Raw genomic sequence first — 20,312 nt, forward strand, 5'->3', positions numbered from 1 at the left:
CTTGGGAAATAATAAGGAGGCGTGATCTCGGCTTACCTGTTCGCAGCAGCAGGAGCGTTTCGGAGCGCCAGGTTCCTGAACTGCGTCTGTTCCTGTGAGAGAGGAACCCTGGCGTCGCTACAGCGGAAGGTGGAGCTGGCCTTGAAGGTATGTGTACCTCGCCTCGAATCATCTGGTAACCTGTTTGTTAACGTGGTCTACTGTCGTGTTGACCCCGTTTTAAGTGACTTCTATTCCCAACGGACGGGCCTGGGATACTGGGAGTGTTGGCGAGGTCTTGTCCTGCTAGTGCGCTAATGGGATCACCTCCAAGACAACGAACAAAATGTACTGTTGACTTTAGTTTCGTAGACCTTAAGTTAACTTTTTTGTGTTTACCTCTACAGGGCGTTTTTGTGTCCAACACTGGGTCGTGTTGAGTGTTTTCCCCATGTTACACCAGTGTACTGAAGGGCTTTACGCAGTGTTTTCTAAGTTTGTTATTCATATCACGCTCGTCCGGTCGCCATGGGCTCTGTAGGTGCGGTGTTGTTATACAAACCAATAGAAAACTGGAAAACCTGTTCCTTCTGTCATACCCACCGGTAGCTCCGCGTCTAAATGAACAAGTCTTTGCAAAGCGAAGACAATACCGTTTGACAATGACAGGCATACAAAATGAACTTCTTTTGAAACTTAAATATATATATATTGGTTGATCCTTCACAAAAGGTTCTGTGAATAATGTTTGCTGTTGATTAATCCATGTTGCACTTTTGTAACGCTGCATCATCATGTCTTATCAATTCCTTTCCAACCCGGACACGTCTATTTTCCTTCCTAGGATGCTAAAAAGGCTTTGAGTGGTGGCTCCAAAATGAGTGTGACATCATGGTTCCTGGTGAGCAGCTCGGGCACACGCCACCGGTTGCCACGGGAGATGATCTTCGTGGGTCGTGAAGACTGCGAACTGATGCTGCAGGTGTGTGTGTGTGTGTGTGTGTTTGTGTGTGTGTGTGTGTGTCAGAGAGTGTGTTTCAGACAGAGTTTCTGTGTGTGTCTTTGCATGTGCATATGAGGAAAGATAATATATGGTCTAAATTGTGACACTGAACACTTCTTTCTGTATACGGTAAGCAGTAGCACTTGGTACCAGCACTTTGTCGTGTGGATGATTTGTGATTGGGTAATGGCCAGACGGTCCTATTGACTGGAAGAGTGTGAGGGTTGAAAGGGCGGGAAGGGCGTTGACATCCGTATGTACATACACACATATATATATACATATACATACACACACACGTACATACATAACACGATGACGGAGCCGTCTCAAAGCATCTCCTCAGGTTTCCTTCCAAACAATAACATGCAATGCAACAAACGCATTCCACTGTGGTTGCTCTCCCGCTCAGTGACTGGGCCCAGAGCTAGTTGGGGGAGCTGTAGGACTGTATGTGTCACTGTACTCTCTCATTCTCTCTACACAAGTGGAGGGTAGAGGACTGTTGCCTTGGATACAGTGTACACTGTGTATTACTTTCTTTACTCGATAAGGTATAATCCAACTAAATGCTGTGCCCGCCGCAGATGTTAGCTGGATTCAAAAGCATCTCTTATCCAACCTCAGGCAGCCATGGATCCAGGATTGTAAAAAAACAAACAAAGAAACCAGAGCCTTTCCCTCGCCTAGAAAACATACTCCTCTTAGCCTTTGTTTTGGTTAACATGCTCATTTTTGACTGCCTACTTGTATGGCACTCATACAGCATAACCCAAAGCTAACTACAACCCTTTTTTCTTATGTCAATGCAGTATAATACATGTAGTTTCATATTCAACATATCACATCTGAATGTCCTTGAAAAGGCAGAAAGAAACAAGTGGTTCTTGAAGAGTTGTATCAACTACACTAGCCTCAGGCGGGGTCTTCTCAAAATTCCTTGGTGACCGGTTTGTACTGAGACTGGTTTGGCAGTGTACCTTGTCATTTGGAATTCCTGTATGTTTGACATTATTTTGGTACTCGCTGTATACGTTGCGCTACTGCTACAAAATGCTGCTGCCAAATCACACTGCCACCAAATGTCTCTGTCAACACACAATCTCCCACAACAGGGGCCACTGTAAACCGGGAGAAAGGGCGAGTACAAAAAGTGTCGACTGGACAAATAGTGGAGGGTCCCGTACAGTGAAGAGTTTCCAAAAACAAATCAGCGCTTAATCTATTGAGCGAACCCTCTCTCTTGAGTGCAATTATTAGCAATTCCACTCAAGGGGGGAGAGAGGAGGAACAACACTTGGGTCCATAAAGGAACCGTTGGAAATCAGCATTCATTTTACAAATGTGTTTGGCTGTCTCTGAGCGTGTCGGTGGGCCGGCCTTACGGTGTCTAATGAGGGGGGAACAGTGGGCTGTGCTGAATCAGCGGTGCCTCACAATTAATGCCGGCATATTCCCAAAGTTAATGTGCCTCCTCTGGCGTGTGATTGCGTGAATGTGTGTGCACAGATAACACTTGAGTTCAGCGGGCAGAGCTTGGTAATCCGTTCCCTAATGACGAGTGACTGTTGGGGTCCGTTATATGGTCATTTCCAGATCTAGATGTGGATCATATTCTGACACATTCTTTTTATATATGTCCAAGTATATTCCGAGTCCATGGGCGATGCTGACGAATAGTATGATTTGTGTTGCTTTGCAGTCGCGCAGCGTGGACAAACAGCACGCCGTGATCAACTACGACCCCAACACGGACGAGCACATGGTGAAGGATCTGGGCAGCCTGAACGGGGTGAGTGGGTCCATCCTCTTGTGCCAGGACAGACCGCTTCTGTCCAGAGTCCAAAGAAAGGGCCCCAGGTACGGGGAACAGGGAAGCGATCTCTGGAGGCTCCGCTCTGAAACCCAGACGGCTCCCCTATAAAAGGGTCGGCAAACAAAAGAGCCTCTTTCTCTCTGAGCCAGAGACCGGCCACCGCTTGGTATTACGGCAGCAGCCATCAGGGAGACTGGAGTTTCATGCTATAGGCTAGAAACTGTCTGTTTTAGGGTTTCTAATAACCGCCAAAACACACACACACACACAGGCGTGCACACATACACACACACACACACACACACACACACACACACACACACACACACACACACACACACACACACACACACACACACACACACACACACTCCTTAGCTTAGAGTCTCACTGGCGCTGCCCTTGCACTTATATCCTGCAGAGAAGCAGATTTGAGCAGAAGGAATAATCTGTCTTTGTTCCCTGAAGTGTGTGTTTTGGCCTTGGCCCTGCAGTAGACAGACTAATCAGAGCAGAACCAAACAAGGACCGGCAGCTGAGATCCAACATGGCTGCCCTGTCGCCCCCTCACTTGCTCCTAATGTTTGTTTGTATATTAGAGTAGTGTATATTAGAGTTTTCTTCCAGTCATTCTGCCTGGTTGTGTTGATCCCACCGACCATACAATTGCTAATGTGTCCCTTTATTTTAACCAAGCGATAGTGATCAGTTGAACTTATCTTCTGGACAAAGTCATGCTTGTAGGGGCATTACAGCGCTCACCTTCCCTCCCGAGTGGAGCCGGTCATTGCACAATGACATAATCTCATTAGGGCTTTAGCGTGCAAGTGGCTTTACCGTGCAGGTGGGAAACGGGCCAAATGTAAAAGCATCTCATGCTGACGCTGCACAGGAGGAAACGTGGGGCTTGACCGCAACATACGCCGTTGCACATGATGTAGGTGTCTGCTCAATGTGTGACTTGATATAGAATAACAACACTAACATCTCTCTCCCTCTACCTTTCTCTCTCTCCCTCCCTTCCATAGACGTTTGTGAATGACCTGCGAATCCCGGACCAGACCTACATAACCCTCAAGCTCTCTGATCTCGTTCGCTTCGGCTACGATATCCTCTATGTCAATCACCTTTGTTTTTTTCTTTGTTTTGTCTCTCTTGATTATTCAACCGATACTGCATATTGCCAGCAGTCCCTTTTTAAATGAGCCGGGAGACTGTAGAGCTCTCAAAACGCTGATCGTTTTTTAAGTTGTTTCCTCTGTTTTGTTGAGCGGGCCATTGTAGCAGCGGTCGACTCAGCCGGCTTATTGCATGCTTGTTACAGGGGACAAAAAACCCAATGTTCTTTGTTCACCTTTTGACCCCCTCAGCCAGAACAGAAAAGCATTGAAAAAGGTAGTTTATGGTTTATGGTTTGACGTCAATATGAAAGCGCCGCTTTGAAGAGGGCACCGTGGCGAAGCATTGTCTAGGGGAAACTCCCATGCAGGAGCATTAAGCACGTGATGGCAAACGTCTCTGGATTCAGGTTACTATAAATATGAGCCTGTGTGAAACTCATCAGTCCAAAATTGTCTTTCTAGTCCCCTATGCTCTTAAATCTGATACAACAGAGAAGTGGCCAGCCACACATTCCTGTTCATAATAGTATTGTAAAACCTATTCAGGGTTATTGGCATAAAGCCTTTCAAAATAGAAATGATGATGATGACCCAACTGGCAGGGAATGAATCAAGGGCTGAACAGTGTGTGTGCGCCTTAACAACTCCCCCACATGTCCATGTGTACATCCTGGAGAGGAGTCAGCACAAGGTGCCAGAAGAGGCCTTGAAAGTAAGTAATTTTTCTACAGACTACCGATATGTTTGTGCAGGATTGGCATATTTAAAGCTTACCTATTCCTTACCGTACCTAGTTCCATTCCCAGGTTTTTTTAAATGCACACAAAAAACACCTATACCACTACCGGACATGCCCATGCCTTTGCCTATACCTGTGGTGATGAGGATTCTCACACAAAGTTCCCCTTGTTGTGTCTGCAGCATGAGAAATACACCAGCCAGCTGCAGCTGGGCCTGAAGGCCCTGGAGGCAAGGAGGAAAGAGCAACCGCAAAAGCACAAGGACACTTCTAATGGCAAGCCGCTAGAACGGGTGGAACGCAAGGCCTACTCCGCCACAGGTACATGCTCGGGGGGGGGGAGGTTTTCTCATTTGCTTCCCAGAGCAGGAAGAGGAAGCCTTTTTTGTTGCCGTGTTCCGCATGAGCCGGCTTGAAGATGTCCTGATAAGAGAGGCTTTGGTTCTGTTGATTACGTGCTTCCCCTGGGGGAGATAACGCATGAGAGCGAAGACGGGAGCTGTCAGATCCTATAGACTCAAAGAGTGAGGACAGGTTGTATTGGGATGTGTTTACAAGGAAGGCTGTTTGCGTTGGTGAGGCGTCTGCCAAGGCAAGCTAAAGCAGGGAGATGTTTGAGGACAAGCGCACTGGTTGGCTTATCTCCTTCGGCCACGGCTGGGTGTGTTTGAAACGAGGTGGTGGCGTGCCGCGAGCAGGCGGAGACAATGCTGAACATGTGTGCTAAGAGGAACTGGATTGGGCACATTTGTTTCGATGCCAAGTTGACACTGGCGATAACGGTGCATCTTGCGTTTGAAAAGCAGGCATGTCATGCCTCTGGATTTCCTTCTCATCTGTGGTTTTAAAACAAAATTTGCCATGCAAAAGATTCTGAAATAGAAAATCACTATGTGAATGAGGTCTATTCAGAGTTAGAATAAGCTCCCTGTGTCTGCTTAGCTCCTGCCCTTCCTGCTTTTTAACCATCCTTTAGCCTGGTGGGAAAACTACAACTAGGGCTAAGAATAGGGCCCTTTCCCTTCCTCTGGTCTCGGAAGAGCGAGAGTGACGGAATGCATGCATGGTGTTGCTCCAGAACGATGTCAATCATTGACTTCTACTAAACCTGTGAATCTGGTACGGTGGCCAGGAATCCCTTTCAAAGTATTTGCTTTGATTTTTTTATCAAAGGTAATACAGCTGTCCACTGAAACTTCAGAGAGGAACTACCCTCTATGGATTGAATCGTCATTTCAATGCTTCATTAATAAAAGGTTTCGTTTTAATGACATTGACATTTAGTATCACTACATTTTCTTTACAAAAAGGTGATCTGCATAGTGCAACCGGAAGCCATTCGGCTACTTAATAATCCTGACTGGACACAAAGGCAGGAAGAATAACTATCTGCAAATATTATTCAAAGTGGTCTGTAGGGCTTCATTTGTTTGTCTTAAAGCTATAGTCTACCTTTATGGTTCAATCCAAGTTCATATTGGGAGAAAAGATTGGACAACAACTAATTCATTCCACTCGACAGAGGTCGGACTGTTGAACAGTATTACTGGTAGCCTAATGCTATTTGGGTCACTGGAGGGTGACTATTTCTGTATATTTGTGTGCCTGTGTGGCTTTTTCAGCCGCAGCTGTACAGGGTGCGGAGAGTTTCCTGTATTCCAGCTGTCTAGTGGGACGGCTTCAGCCTTGTACTGTCTGAATTTCGATCTGTACTTTTTTTTTTTTTTTAACGTTTTTGACTGACTGTACCACAAGCTAGCCGTCATTTCCTGCTGGGATCTTAAATGAAAAACCTGCAGAGGTTGACTCCCTTACATGTTATCCCTTTCAAGAAGAATGTGTTTTTATAGACTTTCCGAGTTCTGAACCCTAGCGCTCTCGTCCGTCGGAACATTCCGCTAGCCTACATGCTAGCATGAGCACTCCAACACCCGGCCCACTGCTCCCAGGGGCCGGGCCAGTGGAGGCGTGTCGCCTCGCCCTTTATGTTTTTCCAAAGCTGGAAAGGGAAGGCTTGGGTAAGGGGAACGGAATGAGTAACATGCCTCCTCTACTTCGCTGTCGCTCTGTTGATGTCTTATTGTGCGTGGCCCCAGGCAACAGCCCCGAGGGACTGTGGGGGCCGCATAAGTACGGCTGGCCGGTGCAGGAGGCTCCAGAGAGCGCGCTTTAGACTCTGTCTATCAGGCAGGCAACAGGCCTGCAGATTATCTGATTAGAGTGGCCGGCCTCGCTCCTCCACCAACCCTTCTGTGACCCACTGCTCAGTGTGTCGGGGGGGGGGAAGGAATGTGCACCCATGTCCCGTCAAAGCTGCTCCTGTATTGGGGGAAGATCCATGGGGTAGAGAATTGAGGTCATCCGCAGCAGATATGATGACGACCGAGTGCGATTATGTTCAACCATCGTCTTCAAGTGGTGTAATTGACGTGACATTAAAATAAACAGTTTTATATCCAGCCTTCTTATATCTAGAATCAAGGGATCTACAATGAATCATCGTCATAATGATGATGATAAATTATTACTAAGATATTGTTATCTACACACGATCAAAAGCACATTCTTCTTCACATGCGTTTTCACGTTTTCACCATGTTGGTCACGTTGTGACCACAACCCTATGTTGTGACCACAACCCTATGCTGCAGTCACGTCTGTGTGGGCGGTGGGGGGATTAGGATTAGTTTTGTTCTGATTCATGCTGTGGGGATTAAGTTTTGATTGCTCATGTGATCGGTTCAGCAGTCCTTGCTCTGTGTTAGTTGCTTGTTTTGTTCTTGTAAAATAAGTTTCACCTTTTTACAGTTTCAGTTTTTTTGTCACATATTCAACTCAAATGAACGCTGTCTAATCTACATTTGTTTCCTCTTCCTTTGGTGGGCCTGTGTTGTGTTTGTGTGTCTATCAGCGACCTCTGACAGTCCAATATCCAAGCCTACTCCTCTGTACGGACAGCCTTCTTGGTGGGGGGAGGACGAAGACCCTGATAACAAACCGGAGAACAGTGGTGGAAAGCAGCCGGAGCAGGAGTCCACAGGTCAGAGGAAGCATTTCCTGTTTGTTGAGTCCATGTTTCTACACCATCACCACAACACTTAAAGTGTCTGTGAACCCACTGACACTGGCTGGAATTGAAACACAGATTTCTCGGCGGGGAGGTATATGCGATCTAGTACAATGCCACACAGTGTGTCACACTACATATAAGCGTGTGTGAGAAGCTTAACCCTCACCCGTACATGTACATAAAATAAACCGCTGCTTAGGCGGAGATCTAAACGTCGAAACACAACGCAGCGTTATCCAATCGGTGTCCGGGAAGCCTTGCCCTCTCCCGGCCGCAAACATAAAAACATCAACATCAAAATCAGTCTGTTAAATGTGAATACAGCGTGTCGATCGCTCTCGCTGGAGCCCAGTGAGGGCTGCCAGTTATGTAATGTAAGCCGGACCGGCCCAGGCCATGGCCTGTGGGCGAAGGCTCCCTGCCTCGTGATGGATTATTAGCCTCTAAGCGGCTGGACAAGTGGACGCGAGGCCGGTTGTTGGCCTGATGCTTCCCATCCACTGGTAGATTATGACCGCTCTGCTGGACCCTGGTGTGTGTGTGTGTGTGTGTGTGTGTGTGTGTGTGTGTGTGTGTGTGTGTGTGTTCTTTCCACATCCAACTGGCAGCCCGAGCCTGACGGCTGAATCCTACTTCAACGCTGCACTGCGCTAATTAATATCCTCCACGTCAGGGGTGAATGCAATGTTCCAGTCAAAGGTCCAAAATATAGGAGGGCAATTCAAGTCAATGCATTTCCTGTCAATTAAACAGGAAATTATTAAAAAAAAAAAAATCAAACATGAAGAAATGTGTTTATTGAATAACAAATAGAAGGGTCCTTCACTCCTACAGAACTCCCAACAGCTCTTCTTGTTCAGGCGTGTTCAGCTCACAGTGGCGGGGGCTGATGTATGTTAAGTATTGACCGTGTCCCCGCCCTCTGTTTGCCTCCTAGAGCCCGCCAGCAGAGACCTGCCCAGAGAGGGACTCAATGGCTCTCTGTCCGAAAGCACCGGCAAGGCCGCGTACGCGTACCGCCGCGAGCCCAGCTACTTTGAGATCCCCACCAGGGAGTCCCAACAGCGGACCGGCAGAACCCCAGAGGAGGGGGTGGTGCAGGAGGTGCCCACCAAGGACACCCCTGACCTCGCCCCTACCCCATGTGACCCCTCCACCCCCACACCCCCGGTGGTCCAGAGCCACGCCTCCTTCACCATTGAGTTTGACGAGGGCACCCCTGGCAAGATCAAGATCAAGGACCACATCACCAAGTTTTCCCTGCGCCAGCAGCGCAAGTTCCCCCCGAAGGAGGCGGCCGCCCCATCCGAGGTGGTCTCGTCCGAGAGCAAGGTGGCGGATTGGCTGGTGCAGAGCAACGTCAGCATGATGATGAGGAGGCGGTCCCACACAGAGGACGACTACAGCACTCAGAGCGACCAGTCGCTTCAGAAGACCACCAAAGGTGACCGTCCCTTAGAAGTTTATAGCCTTTCATCAATGCATGTTATATATTTCCTGACTGGAAGCTAACTGTTTCTCCTTTCGTTGTCAGGCCACCGGCACAATGACGGAACCCACAGTGATTCGGACAGACCCTCAAGCATCGCAAACGATCTCATCCAGGCACAGGCTTTGATACCCCAGAAGGGCTCCCCTCCCCAACGCTCCTCCCCCAACCGCATCGGCCCGCCCCACCCCGACGACCCCCTGGCCTCCGCGGGGTCGCACTCCCCGCCGACTCTGGGAGAGAGCGGCCCTCACCAGCCCGACCTTAGCGACAACCTGACCAAGAAGCGCTCCAAGTCGTTTGTCCACGACGCTCCCCCGGTGGAGGCCTCAGCCACGCCGGGGAGCACCAGGGAAGCAGAGCGGCAGGCTCCCTCTGCGGCCTCCGGCACTCCCGTCTCCCAGAGGTACACCGTCCCCCTGAAGAACCACGACGCGGCGTCGGGGTTCGTCCGAGCCGGCTCTCTGAGACGGGAGAAGACGGAGTACCGCATCAGCACCAGCTTCTCCTCGCGCTCTGCCTCCTCCGCCTCGGCCCGGCCCTTCGCTAGCGTGGGCCGCCGATCCAAACTCGCCCAGGACTACAACGCTGAGTTCCTCAAACAGAGCGCCGCCGTCGCCGCAGCCGCAGACAGCAGGGAGAAACCCCCGTCCGGTTCCACCCGAGACCGCCTGCCAGGGACGGAGGCGCCCTCGGATTCCCCTCCCTGGAGCCAAGGCGGCACGTCCGCGGGCCCGGAGCCCCACCTGGTCCAGGCGTCCTCTCCCATCCACCAGCCCGTCCCCCTCGTGGCCCCGCGGATGCCCCGGGCCCCCCGGGGAGCGGAGGATAAGCCGGCCCCTCGCGGAGCCCCCCGGGCCGAAGAGGAGGACAACCTCAGCGACGCCGGGACGTACACCATCGAGGACGAAACCCAGGACAAAGAGGTGGAGGAGGCCCGGAGTCTGATCGACCAGGCAAGTGGCAGCGCCGCCCTTCCTCCCTAGAGCGCAGCGAGGGGCCGCGGCCCCCGTGTTTCCTGTGCCTGTAGCTGGGACACGGTTAATGCTAAACATGCTTCCTTTGACCCTCAAGGTTCTCATTGAGCTGCGGTCGTCGTCAACGGCTCCTACGTTGTCCCATGTACCGGCACTCACACGGCACCCGTGCTTTGTCCCTGACAGGTGTTTGGCGTGCTAGAGAGCCCAGAGCAAAGCCAGTCGACCGAAGCAGACACGTCGGCGGCATGTAGGCCCGATAGTATTGAGTGCGTGGAGCAGCGTAGGCAGAGTAGCAGTGAGGTGCTGAGGCCGTACCCAGAACAGGGAGAGGGTCTGGGACAGGTAAACTCGCCTCAGGGGAGGGGCGGGGCCTCGGTGGTCTGTGGGCCAGTTAGCCAAGCCTTCTTATTGGTTGATTGATCGGTTCTCTTTTGATTGTCTTCACGGTGTTTCGGGTTTCTCCCGTTTGGCCTTCTTTGACTCACTGGCTGCTGGGTGTTTACTTGATTGGTTGCTTGATTTGTCTCTGTGTCTATAGTCTCTAATCCAAAGCCCATAGGACAAATCGGATAGAAGTCACAAGCAATTGCATAGAAAATCATGTCCTTGATAATACAAATGGGCTCCTGAAACATTTCCACCAACATTGCCTTCATCTGCAGTATTCAACCTCTCTTCTCTGCTTATTACGCAAATCATCGTGACCGACCACTAACTCAACAGCATTTAGTCTAAAGCGAATGGAAAGGTGCCCTCTCCTGAATGACTGTTGTTGTTCCTCCTCAGAGGGCCCCAGTGTCCCAGGGAGCCCCCAAGTGGATGTCGCGCTGGGCGAGCCTGGCGGACAGCTACACAGAGAGCCAGCCTTCCCCCGGCTCCGGGGACACCCCCGCCCCGATGGAGCACCCAGGAGGAGGTGGGTAATGCCTTCCACCTGACAAGACCGTCTGCGCTTATTGGCGTCTATGATGAACCATGAATATGAATGAAGGTGGATGGGTTAATATGGAAACAAATGTTATTTCCATCGGAATTGTTATTTTACTATTGAACCGCTTGTGCGTTTGTTTACTATCAGAGCGGTATACATCTAATCATGAATGTAATCTCGAGGGGAAATATATATCAACGTGACGCAAAGTAATTTTTAATTGGAGGAAAGGAAATGAGCTGTTTATACATAATTTCCACTTAGGAACAGTGGGCTGTGATTATTCATTTTATTATTATTATTATTATTATTATTGTGTACCAGTCACTTCACTGTGAAATTTGATTCCTTTTCATTCCATTGTATCCATGTCATTCCTTTCATTCCTTGCATTGTAATTTCCTCTAGCCGTCTCTAATCCACGAGTGTGACTGTAGAATGTTGAATCGAAACCGTTGTGTCACTTCAGCAGGCGGCGTTCCAACATTCCCCAACACGACGCTCCAAAACGAGTCGGACGGCTCCAGGACCCGCCGCGTCCTGCCCAAAGCGCCTCTGAGCGAGACGGGCGACGCCCCGGATAACAGCAGCCGCGTCCGCTACGCCCTGCAGTCCACCTTCGAGGTGGTGGAGCCGGGCTCGGGGAGCGGCGCGCAGCCCCCCGGATTGGCCCCGGACCCCCGGGACGACCTGGAGCCCGACAGCCTCAGCGACGCCAGCCGGTCCGACGACAGCTCGGTGGTGGAGACGAGGCCCGCCCCGTCGATGCTGGACACTGCCCCGAGGTGCGACGACGTCGACTCGCCCAGGCTCCCGGCCAAGTCCACGTCTTTCTACGTGGGCTCGGAAGAGGACTCGGGTCCCTGCACCCCCAAGGCCGAGAGGAAGCCCAACCCCAGGCTCTTCTCCACGGCCACCCTGACCAAACAGAGAGGCAGCCTGGACGCCGGGAAGCTCAAGCCCAACGCCTCGGCTCCTCTGCTGGACCGGGGGAGGTCGCCGAGTCCAGGCAGTCCCGAGTCCAGACACAGCGCCTCCGCGTCCCTGATCAGGCAGGAGAGCTTCACCAAGGAGTGCCCCAGCAACACCAGACTGCCCAACATCTCCACCAAGCCAGAGGGTGGATCCCCACGAGCCTTCCACCAGGACACCCACTCTTACCTTAAAGACACGGAGGATCTCCTGGCTTCCATGGAGGCCAAGCTCCACGCGTTCCAGCCGTCGGTCGCCAAGCCTCCTTCAGCGATGGACTCGCTGTCCGGGGAATCGGACATCGACACCTCCAGCACCGTCAGCCACCACAGCAACAAACCAAGCTCGCTCTCCGCTCAGAACGCCGCCCCGGCTAACGGTATCCACAGGGAGCGTTCTTCAGCCAGTATGGCCAGCCAGGACTCCAACCGCCTGTCCTCGGCGTCCGAGCAGCTGTCGGAGAGGCGCCACGCCAGGGGGCGGGACGTCAGCAGCGGCAGAACGGAGAGGGGCTCCGTCGCACGGAGGCGCAGCGTGAGCAGAGGCGGCTCGATGGACCTGAGCGATGACGCCCAGGGCTCCAGCCTGCCGTACTCGGACCAGGAGGCAGGCGGCAGCCGCCACCACCCGGGCAGGAAGTACACGGTGCCGCTGAAGAAGGAGGACGGCGGCAAGGCCTCCAAAGCCCCCCAGGCGCTGAGCCGCTCCAGCAGCCTGTCGGCCCCCAGGGCCACAAGGGCCTCCATGCTGCGCCGGGCTCGCCTGGGGGACGCCTCCGACAACGAGGCCTCGGAGACGGACCGGCTGGCCAAGGAGGCGGCCTCCAAGCAGAGCAAGGAGGCTAAGAGGTTAACCCGGCTGGACATGCTGGCCATGCCTCGCAAGAGGACCAGCTCCTTCAGCGCGCCCAGCGACACAGAGGCCTCCGTCCTACCCCCGGTCTCCAGCAGGTCCACGGGGTTCTCCAACCGAAGCACCGAGTCCAGCAGCGGCTCCACACGCAAGGCCTCGGTTTCGGGGCCCAAGCCGGCGCCCCAGAAGGGAGCGCTCACCAGGACGCCAATCACCCGAGGACGCCCCAGCAGCGCCAAGTACACCAGCAGCACAGCCAGTGAGTCTCACACCGTCACACACAAACCAACACTGACCTCATGTACAACCGTGTCGTTGCTGTTGATGCTTCTTATGGTAGCCACTCAAGGTTGCAGGGGAATGAAGTAGCCATGCCTCCAGTGGTCCAAGGTAAACGCCTGTGGAAAGTCCACTGCTGAACTGAATTGGTTTGACCGTTTGATTTAGCTTTGAGCTGCTCTTAACAAAACCTTTGCAAGCTAGGTGCTTAATATGAACTTTTTAGCATTTCAAAATGGTTTAATGGACCTAGTTGACCTTATAGACTAACATTCAATAACTTCCTCCCTAACAATATCAGGGTGGGACTGGAGTAGTTCCTTGTTCATTTTTTCATATTGTTAATGATCATTCAAAAAGCAACTTCCTAAATTGATAACATTGTGGTGAATCCAGGGGAACATGGGTGTACTAACCTCGTACAGGCTTTCCTGTTTTTATGTAGAAACATTTCTAAAATGTGATGGTTCATTTCCGTTTGTAAATAATGATAGATATATTCAGCAAGCAAAATGTAAATGCCATCAACAAATCATCACTTGGTTGCAGAAAAATGAACCATTTGGTGTTTTTGTTGGCAAATATATAGCAGGCATTTTCTTTCTTTGGTTTTGGGGACTGAGATGCCTCCTGATGGGTCTTTTGGTAGTGCTCCTTGACTCTCTCCCTCTCTCTGTATCTCCTTCTGTCTCTCTACCACTCTCTCCCTGGTTTCCCCCGGGCCCTCCCCTCCTCTAACCCTAACTCTCTAACCCCCCTCCTCAAACCAATTCACGGCTGCAAGGCTCCAGGAGACGGCAGATGGGTTGCGACTACGCGTCCACCTCGGAGGACGAGTGCGACTTCAAAGACGCCAGCCCGGCTAAACACACACACAACCGCTCCCAACCTTCCCCAGCTCGCAACAGTAGCGTCACGCGCGCCCGCTCGCGCCCCCCGCCCCAGGCGCTGGTGGCCCTGCGGCCGAAGAGGTCCGGCCGGGACTCTGAGGAGGAGAGCCACGAGGGAGAGGCCCTCCACAGCTGGTCCAACCACAGCGCTGAGATCGCACGGTAAACCGCTAACATTGAACGGTCTGAAAGGGCTTCACAGGTGTACGTTAGCACAAGCGCTCTTCGAAAAACAGGGAGAGCATGAGTGGAGAGCATCCTTCCCGTGGTTTGTTACTACGTGTTAAAGGGGCCAGTCCATGAAGGGCTCAGAGGGCAATATGTGCAGACCTTAAATCCAAAATGGTCAAAGATCTGTTAAATCGTGTACATGGTAACTTTTACCATGCATCTTTGATTGTGCTACGTTTCCAGGAAGCTCTGTTTCAGGAGCTGAAGCAAATTGTAGAGAACATTGAGTGATCAAGAGTGATCAAACACTAAAACTAAAGCACAGGAACCACAGCAGACCCAGGTTAAGGCGATCACTGCTTCTGATACGTTTAAAGTGGTGCCATGTGCCTCCATTTGCTCGTATGGTGCCTGACGTGACCTCACAGAAATCTGAGCGCATGGCCGTTTGTGTCTGACCGTGCGACCGCCAAAGAGAGTGCTGAGCCCTGTAATCCTCTGGGTTATTGTTTGGGTCCATACTATCTGTACTCTGCTGGGGGCCTCCGCCATACTGGTTGTGTTGGTGTGTGTTTGCGTCCGGCCAGGTTGAGCCAGGACCTAGCCAAAGACCTGGCTATCTTGGCCAGGGAGATCCACGACGTGGCCGGGGAGGGGGAGACCCTGAGCTCGGCTACGGAGGCACAAGTCCCCGACGCCACCATGACGGCCCACGAAGAGGTAACCCCGCACAGCATCCAAGACCCCTGCTAGACATCCGGTCAGCTGTCCAGACAGTTTTTGTATAGCCCTTAATCACAGATACAGTCTCAAAGGGGTGAGCAGGACATTTATTTATGATACCCCCCCGACCCTAGAAAGAAAAAACTCCCTTAATTAGCAAGAGCAAGGAAGAAATCTTGGGAAGGAACGCAGAGTAGGGGTTCCAGGGATGGTCAGGGATGCCATAATTGACATGCATACAGGCAAAACATTTCAAATAATTTTGTTTAGGAAAGTTCTATCTATGGTGATGGGGTGCTGGCTGGTTAACCTTAACGGGAGTCCAGGCATTCAGCGACATTCTAGGCATCCAGTCGCTGTCACCGCAATACACTAAAACAGACGGTATAATGACATGGAAGGGGAAAAGTGCATACAAAAGATGTAGACAACTGCTTATTTGGTGACTACACAAACACGCTTCGATGCAATCTGAGACATTCACATTATCAGACAGACAATGACACACCTCATCTACGCATTCAGAGAGAAACGTAGACATTGACTTTATGGACACAATCATGTCAACTAATGTTTTACTCCTGAGTTTAAAAAAAGGCACTAGAAAGTCCTAAAAGTGCTATTATAATGCTATTATTAGCATTATTATTGAATGGTGTTACGCCCGCCTCAGTGGTTAGCAACATATAAATCAAAGGGGGTCAACCAATGTCAAATTCACGGCAGCATAGTTTGCATGCACCGCATAGCCTGTCCCTGACTCGACCAAGTCATGATATTAGACGAGTGCTGAATGCAGCGCTCAACTATTGTTCTTCTTAAGTTTTATTCTTTCTTTCTTTCTTTATTATTCTCTACAAACTTTGGGACCTATCTCCTTCCTCAATTTTTTCACAGAGAGACTCCACTCCAAAATGTTCAGATTAGCTTGGAATCGTGCGCTTCTTTTCAGATTTTTAAAATATTTTATACCTTTTAAGATATTATACTTTTAAAATACAATTTTTTACAATGGAAGTTGTCGTCATTCTCTGACATTAACTACTTCAGCCTTCGTAACTTGGTCAATTTTTTATCGTTAAGCTTTGATCAAAGTTTAACAAATCAACACACGATTCCTGTTACTTTTGTCAAAATCACAGTTTAAGTTCCATGTCGGCTTGTCTTTAGTTGGTCTCATTGATTTACGCTGATTCACGCCCACTAGTGATGTCATATGGAGCAGATTTTCGAAACAGCTTGGAAGGCTAATCACACTCACACCTGGTGGTATAATATGTCCACTTTAAAAAACAAAAAAACTGGCAGGATTATTATAATTCTTTCTACAACCTCAATCAATTCTATACCTTTTAATAAGGCATATCGTGTGTGCAGCTACTACCAATATTACTTCAGCCACTACTATTACTTCTACTTCAGCTACTACTACTACTACTAGTACTTCTACTTCAGCTACTACTACTACTACAGCTAGTACCACTACTACTACTATCTTCCAGCTTTAACAGTATTAGCTTTAACGTTTTTGATTCAGCTTCCAGATTTTTTAGCAGTGCACTGCAGTACATTTGAACTTTCAGATTCTTTAGTTCAATTCCTTTTACATTTCTGCATTTTTAGCAATGCTTTTCATCCAGCTGTCACTTTATTTGTTTCCAACCATTTACATTTTTATAAATGGTGCCCATGTTTACATTGTTTACTCCATTTAGACTTTTAAACTCTGTTCAAATCCCTTCTATTGATTTAAGCCATTTAACGTTTTCTTTATGTCTTAATCTATGTGGCTTTATTAAAACATATTTTCAACCTCACTTTGTACTACAGCACTCACCGCATTTTCTAGTTTTATTAGATGTGTTTAGACCTTACCAAACTAATGTGTTGCTCCTAATGACTGATGGTCTGTTGGTTAATGCAGCTGGTTCAGCACATTCCAGAGGCAGGGCTCAATCACCAGAGAGCTCCTCCAACCCCTACGACTCCCAAACACCTCGACCAGAGCACTGGGGACCACAAACACAACAACACGAGCCGGCCTTCAAACAGAGAAGAGGTACTCAACCATGTCATGTGAACCTCAATTTAATGATGCTGAATTGATTTGAAAAAATCGATTATTATTATAATAAAAGTAGTAGTAGTAGTAGTAGTAGTAGTAGTAGTAGTAGTAGTAGTAGTAGTAGTAAACAATAATCTCAATGGTTTATATAGATCTGGCCTTAAAATGTCCATGCATATAATATATTTGTGAGGATTACTAAAAGTTGTTTTTTGGGATATCTTAAATGTTTCTATGCTTGAAATCTTCAATTGATCTGTAGTCCATGTTGGAACTCTTCGAATATCTTTAAAAAGGGCAATGCCTTTGTCCCTTTACTCAGGATATAGCTGACCAGCTGATGTTGAATCCCGTGACTCAGATTTCCCTTGTCATCAGACAGAACACTGACCAGCTCACGGAGAAACTCAAGTAGGAACACTGACTCATATGTGTGTCGCACACTCAACCTCCCCCTCCTGCTCTCATGCCTACTCTGGGGAGACGTTTCATTATTCTTCCCTGATCGTCATTCTCGGTGTTGAGACTGCGATACGATGGTATTAAGATGGTTAAGATGGTAAGACCATCAGGGTTGTAGATCATCTCCACTTGGACCTGAACACTGGGTGAGGTGTAATGGCCCTGAAGAGCAAACCAGTGATGGCCTGTGGTTGTCTGTTTTGCTTTGTGATCTCAGGGTGCGCTTCCAGGATAGGATGGATCTTTGGGAGGAGGTCGAGGCCAAACTCACTCATGATAACCACATCCCCGTCGTCAAAAGCTCTAACAAGGTTGGCTTCACTTGCTTCTGTTTATTATGTGGTTATTTATTGCATGATATTTAAAAGCCAACTGTTCGGTCTTATATCTGTGTTTCAGGAGGTTGCATCCATTCTGAACGAGCTCAGGAGAGTTCAAAGACAACTCGAAGGTAAGCCTACACAGGGAGCGACTTCTTTGATTAGTTTGGAGTTTTTTAGATAACAATGTGACAAAACCACTGGAACAATGTATGTGGATGATCATACTGACCGCCCATCCAATCCCTGTCCTCCTCCAGTCATCAACACCATCATGGAACCCAGCAGGAGGCCTGAGCAGGACAAGTCCTCCTCCTCGTCCTCCACACGCCCCACCGCCGCAGCCCGCTCGTCGAGGGCCGACCCCCGGGACTGGAGGACCACCCACTCGGCGTCGCACCGCGGCGGAGGGAACAGGCCCGGGGAGGGCGTGAGGAGGGCTGCCGTGAACCCCGATGATGCCAGAGATGGATATGTGGTTTGAGGTTCCGATACCAAGAGAGCGGTTCCTCCTTTTTTACTCGCCACATTGTGCTTCTTCCGCTGCCGCCGCTGCCACCACCGCCAACCTCCTCAAAACCCCCTGCTACAGGTGTAGGAAAGCACCGCGGGGGGGAAGTGAGAGTCGCTCCCCCGGACAGCTGCACGTCAAAACAACACCGCGCACGAGGGTCGACGAGGCCTGCAGCAAACATGTGGACATGGGGCAGTCGGTGGAGGAAAGACGTCAACGTAAACCGTCACACGTGTTTGTGTGTCCGTGCCATGTTACCTCCATCCCCCCTTTTGTTTTCTAAAGGGGCTTCAAAACTATACTTGATTTATCTGACATGGTGACAGTTGCCAGTGACGCTGCTTTGCACAGCACAAACACTACATGATTTAAAAACCACATGAATGTAATCAACTCTTGCACACAAGGTAGCAATCACCTGCTAGGGCTGTTGTAATAGATATAGAGATGTTTTATAGTAGTACCATTTTTGTGGAATATTTCTTTGCGGAACCCGTATACTATTTTTCGAATGTAAAAAGTATTTATTGTGCTACTTTAAGCTCTGAACATATGTCAATTTATAAGAGAATTTGATAATCGAATAGACAGTAATCGAAATAATCTAAAATAGTGCCAGACCACAGATTTCTACATGATCTGACAAAAAAACCTGAATGCAATGGGTTCTCTTCTGATTAGGGGTCTACTTTGCGGCCTTTCTGTTTCTCTCCCAGGCTGCGGTGAAATTCTCTGTGGAATGTGGGGATGAGAGGAATGAAGAAGCTTAACGTTCGACTCGAACACGGATGTTTAGTCACAAGGCAACAGCAATCCCCACAAGCCTCTCAGGCATTCCTCAGCTCCACCACTTGGAACACGATGGCTTGTGCTTTCAGCCTGCATCTGGTATCGTTTCTTTTATAGAAATAGGCATTATTATTTGTGTTTTATTTGACCTGCAACGCAATTAGTGGCACAAAGATTTGGCCAAAGGTAGTGTTGGAATGTAAGTCGGAAAATATTCTCAGGCATCCCATATTCTGTTTCCTAGTGGCTCTCCGAGCATTTCACACACACACAAACACACACACACACACACACACACACACACACACACTCACACTCACACTCACACTACATCTAAACTCAAACATAAGTTTCACCCTTAAGGGTTACTTTGGCCAGAATTGTCATAATAGAGATTTCCTACACCATGTCTCACTTGAATGTGGGCCAACAGTTAATATGATTTTTTTTTTGTGTCTTTGTTGGTCGGATTGGCATTAAATGTCATTTATCTCAAACGTTACCTCTCTATGTGGATTGCACTAATGTAAAATTCCACTCGGCTTCATAGAGTGAACTCCCAAGTTAAAGCCACTACGCCAATTCTTTGTGAGGAAGTTTAATTTCCCAATCATTACATAATCTTTGTTATGATTGAAAGCAACAGGGGGCACGACCACATGCTTTCAACTTCCCAAAATTGTTTCGTCCACCTACATATGATTCTAATTTGGGTTTCCTCTAAATATTTCAAAGCATTGTTGGCATTGTTTATGACTGTACTTGCCATCCTTGTTTACAAATGAGATGAGCAAAAGAATGACAGACATTTGTGTTGCTCTGCTCTGACTCAATGCTGCTATTTCTACTTGGGAGAGATGGTGCCCTCAATTGTTTCATCTACACAATGGAAATAGGCGGAGATTTAACTCAGCCTCGTTAATGTAAATCCGTTGTACATCCACTTTAGGCCCACTTTTGTACATCATTGGCCGTTTCTTGTCTGTCAACCTTGAACTTGTTATCTTTAATGTTGTTTTTTGGTAGTGTTCTTGATAATTAAGATGTGGTTACACACTTTCTTTCTTGAAATACCCTTTTTTCAAATAAATAATTATTAAATCGGTTAACATTTCTGTGTATTTTTTTAATGGCCTTATTTTTGTTT

The 20,312-nt window shown here is 49.0% G+C and overlaps 1 protein-coding gene across 3 annotated transcripts; it reads left to right on the top strand.

The window, feature by feature from the left end:
• Positions 1-8: 8 nt before the first annotated feature.
• Positions 9-20,270, top strand: LOC307086805 (centrosomal protein of 170 kDa protein B-like). 3 transcript variants are annotated; one of them, XM_079752137.1, is made up of 19 exons: positions 9-147; positions 824-961; positions 2,685-2,774; positions 3,827-3,905; positions 4,573-4,631; positions 4,841-4,979; positions 7,570-7,698; positions 8,666-9,172; positions 9,263-10,173; positions 10,381-10,539; positions 10,984-11,113; positions 11,598-13,211; positions 14,016-14,283; positions 14,880-15,012; positions 16,940-17,074; positions 17,403-17,491; positions 17,760-17,853; positions 17,942-17,993; positions 18,123-20,270. In XM_079752137.1, the coding sequence occupies exons 2-19, from the start codon at positions 857-859 to the stop codon at positions 18,344-18,346; spliced, it is 4,917 nt and encodes a 1,638-aa protein (XP_079608263.1). In that variant the 5' UTR covers positions 9-147; positions 824-856; the 3' UTR covers positions 18,347-20,270. The 3 variants fall into 3 exon arrangements, with proteins under 3 accessions (XP_079608263.1, XP_079608265.1, XP_079608264.1); XM_079752139.1 differs by having other exon boundaries at positions 14,130-14,283; XM_079752138.1 differs by having other exon boundaries at positions 11,601-13,211.
• Positions 20,271-20,312: the final 42 nt, after the last annotated feature.

This window comes from Pollachius pollachius (assembly GCF_949987615.1).
Source record: "Pollachius pollachius genome assembly, chromosome: 15".
Taxonomy (NCBI): Eukaryota; Metazoa; Chordata; class Actinopteri; order Gadiformes; family Gadidae; genus Pollachius; species Pollachius pollachius.